General features: G+C 36.3%; 1 protein-coding gene across 1 annotated transcript; it reads right to left on the minus strand.

The window, feature by feature from the left end:
• Nucleotides 1–297: 297 nt before the first annotated feature.
• LOC144358572 (uncharacterized) lies at nt 298–3,446 on the minus strand. The gene is made up of 2 exons (XM_078012233.2): nt 2,300–3,446; nt 298–2,169 (listed from the first exon to the last, which is right to left on the minus strand). The coding sequence occupies exons 1-2, from the start codon at nt 2,664–2,666 to the stop codon at nt 1,739–1,741; spliced, it is 798 nt and encodes a 265-aa protein (XP_077868359.2). The 5' UTR covers nt 2,667–3,446; the 3' UTR covers nt 298–1,738.

Here is a 3,446-nt window from a genome sequence, read left to right on the forward strand (position 1 = left end):
AAAAACTTGATGCCAATTTGCACGATAGAGACCCGGTTCTGGAATGGAAGATATACTTGATTCTGATTAGAATAAAAATGAACATAATCTGGGCACCCGGAATCAGATCATTAAATGAATACATGTGCAGCCGTATCCCATGATGCCTGTAGGAAGTGATTGTTATGGCATGGCAAAAGTACAGGTGCGCCCCTGTTTTCCCAGACTTCGTTCGAACGGGGACAATGTAGTGAAAACTATATTTAAAACACAACAAATAAAAGTAACGAACGTTTTCGAATGACACAAAGACGACTATTATTAAGATTTCTGAATATTAATTTGTTATACTATTCGTTGATAAAGAAGCTAATACTAATCAAGTACATGTCTGTAAAAAGAAGATGATAAAATAAAACTGGTTATCAGGATTGTTCCCGATCATTCAGTTGTTGCCAAGCAACCAAACACAAATATGCTACCTGATCTCAAGAAAATGGTCTTTCCTATCCTAGTCAAGGTCAATGGATAAGTATTGTAACAGTACTTCTGTACACATCGGAAATTAATATATTAATCAATAATGGTATATTATCAAATAGTAAGAAGACGTACAATACAAGATCAGCAAACTGAAATATATTAATAGTAACATTAAAGGGCGGTGGTCGTCGCGTCGTGTCCTATTCTGTTCTATATAGGACGAGTAACGACGTATACATTGCGTGAAATATATTCTTTATTTGCATGAAATTCGAACACGCGCCCTTTAAGTAGTAATTAATATTACACGTGTTGTGAAACGGACTCTGGCGACCGTGCAGATGACACCTACACGTGGATGTGGAGGTGCCAGTGTCGTACCCCAAAGAATACACACATTAGTTTATTACAGATAGTCCAGCTTTAATCATCACATACACTGTCAGTTGAGGTAATGTCTCACTGTCAATTTCTCTCCATCCTTTCTTACAAATCCTGAAAACTCTAAGGCGTGACAAAGTAAACATGCGATCAGCCAATCGTTACAGTCGTTGGCACGATCACGCGATCACCAGGGATGTGTCTTCCCTTGCAAAGTTGCGACTACTAAATGCAACCTATTTATGAAATTCTTGTAATATATGTGTATAAGAATGTTCATTCTAAACAATACTACAACTGCGTGTGAACCAAATGTGTGAACATGATTTCACTATGGTAACACACGACTCTAGATGTGAAATAACTCTGCAATTTCGTAATAACAAGGTTTGCCTGTAGTAATTTGTACACACTATTAATATGCTTATTAAATGTACACCTGGTTATGCCAGTACATCTGGTAAGCGCTGTTATAAAAGAAATTAATTCAATAAAATAAGCCTTGGTCGTGTTTGTGTCTTGTTATTGTACTGTGTAAGTGCGTGCTTTTGCTATGCGTCCACCCAGAATACAATTTCTTTATAAAAGAAATACATAGCCTTAATTAAATATCACAAATAAACTAAATTGAGTGAATATATGTTTGAATGTATTGTACCACTGGAGCAACTAGATTTCTTTCAATCATATAGTTAGTGATACTACAATAATGTATATGGAATCTGTACAGCGGATTTATTCAAGACCATTCAATGTTCAAATTGCAGTTCACAATGTATGCCTACCACAGGCCAACTTGAACCATGCACACGAAAAGTAGCACAGTTATCATGAGTATTATCCCCATTCGTTGAACAATGGCACCATATGTATACGTATGGAAATGTTTATGATCTTAATCAATAGACGTAACACTAAGAAATTTGCATTTATGCAGTATTTCCCACGGCGTGGCTCCAACAACATCCGATTCATTTTGAATTGCAGAACGATCTTCACCAAATCCATCGAGGATGAACAAAACAGGTTTGTCTTGATGGCGTATAACCCGTAGTAATTCATCTTTTATACCTTTGTATGCTGGCAGGAGTTGATAGAATGCGGCGTCCACCAAGTCTTCATTTGTTTCCATCTGGTAAGTGTCGATGTGGAATACGAGGAAGTATTCACTGGAAGCATTGTATGCCCATTCGAAGGCATGCGTACTGCCGATGAAGGTCTTCTTGAATTTAAGGTACACGTTTTTGAGCACACTTATCATCTCATCTATCTGTGATGGGTAATTTTGGATGACATTCGTTATTATATCGGCCTCATAACTCTTGTCTAAAATATAAAGAGTGAAATAACGCCAATATTACTACTCACAAAAATGAATATATTCCAGTGATAGGCTGTTACTTTTTAAAAGCAAATACAATATAGCTTGGTAACTAAAACAACTATTTACACTTACTGAATGTAACGACGTCTTTACGGTTGTGCTCAGTTGCCCGCACTTCACACAGTGGTAATATTGTACTTGGTATAGCATTACGGATTGCGGACCCCGTTTTCAACTTGCATCCATCGCTGTCTATTCCATCAACTATGTATAGAACAGGTTTCCCCCTGTCTTTAATATGCTGTAAAAGTTCATACTTTGATATACCAATATCGTATGGCAAGAGCTGATCGTATACAGCATCCATCAGGTCTTGATCACTACCGATTTGTTTCGCATTTACATGGAATGCTAATGGATACTCATTGTATTTTCCCATTGCCCAATCATACGCTAATTTAGTCCCTGAATATGTCAACTCTGGATCTCTCCTCTTCATCTCGGTATTTGTGCTCTTCCTACGTTTTGTTTCCCGGTTACCACAATCCAAGATCCTAGATTCTTCTTTTACTACAGCTGTTTCATTGATTACATTCTCCCAATTTCTCGTATATCTCTTTGCAAGGATCGCTATAGACCAATTAAAACATATACAGACAGTCAATATTAGATATTGAATAATATGCTATCTACTACTTTGAGAGTTTTGGGTTTCATCATTACAAACAGAATATAATAAACCACATTTGTTTCCTTTAGACAAACATATCAAGTTAGAACTTCATTACATTAGCGTGGCGTTGACAAATAGTGGGCACCAAATATGAACCATGCACAATCGATATTGCATATTTTTATCACATGACACCTTTTACCCATTATAGCATTTGATGTTCAAATATGATGACAATTATTCAATAAGGATTTGTCTGTCAGAAATTCAAGGGAAGTGATAGATATCCCTGGAATACTACCAAAAAACACGTGTCACGTAGAGGAGCAACCTACATAGACATTGATTTTGATTAAAAGAAATATTAACACCATTATCGAAATTAAAAGACGTGTATCATTAGGAGTGTACAGAGTAACTAACTAAGTGTACAGACTAATATGTAGAGATTGTGATTAAACACACAGAAAACACATTTCGAACACATATACAGTCTGTAGTTTTATGATGTTTAGACAAAATGGTCGTCAAATTGACAAAAGTGACCATAATAGATGAGATCATAATATATTACAACCTGTGGTGCGACCCTTCCAGTACTGGTTG

The sequence above is a fragment of the Saccoglossus kowalevskii genome, chromosome 18, assembly GCF_978046115.1.
Source record: "Saccoglossus kowalevskii chromosome 18, keSacKowa6.1, whole genome shotgun sequence".
Lineage (NCBI taxonomy): Eukaryota > Metazoa > Hemichordata > Enteropneusta > Harrimaniidae > Saccoglossus > Saccoglossus kowalevskii.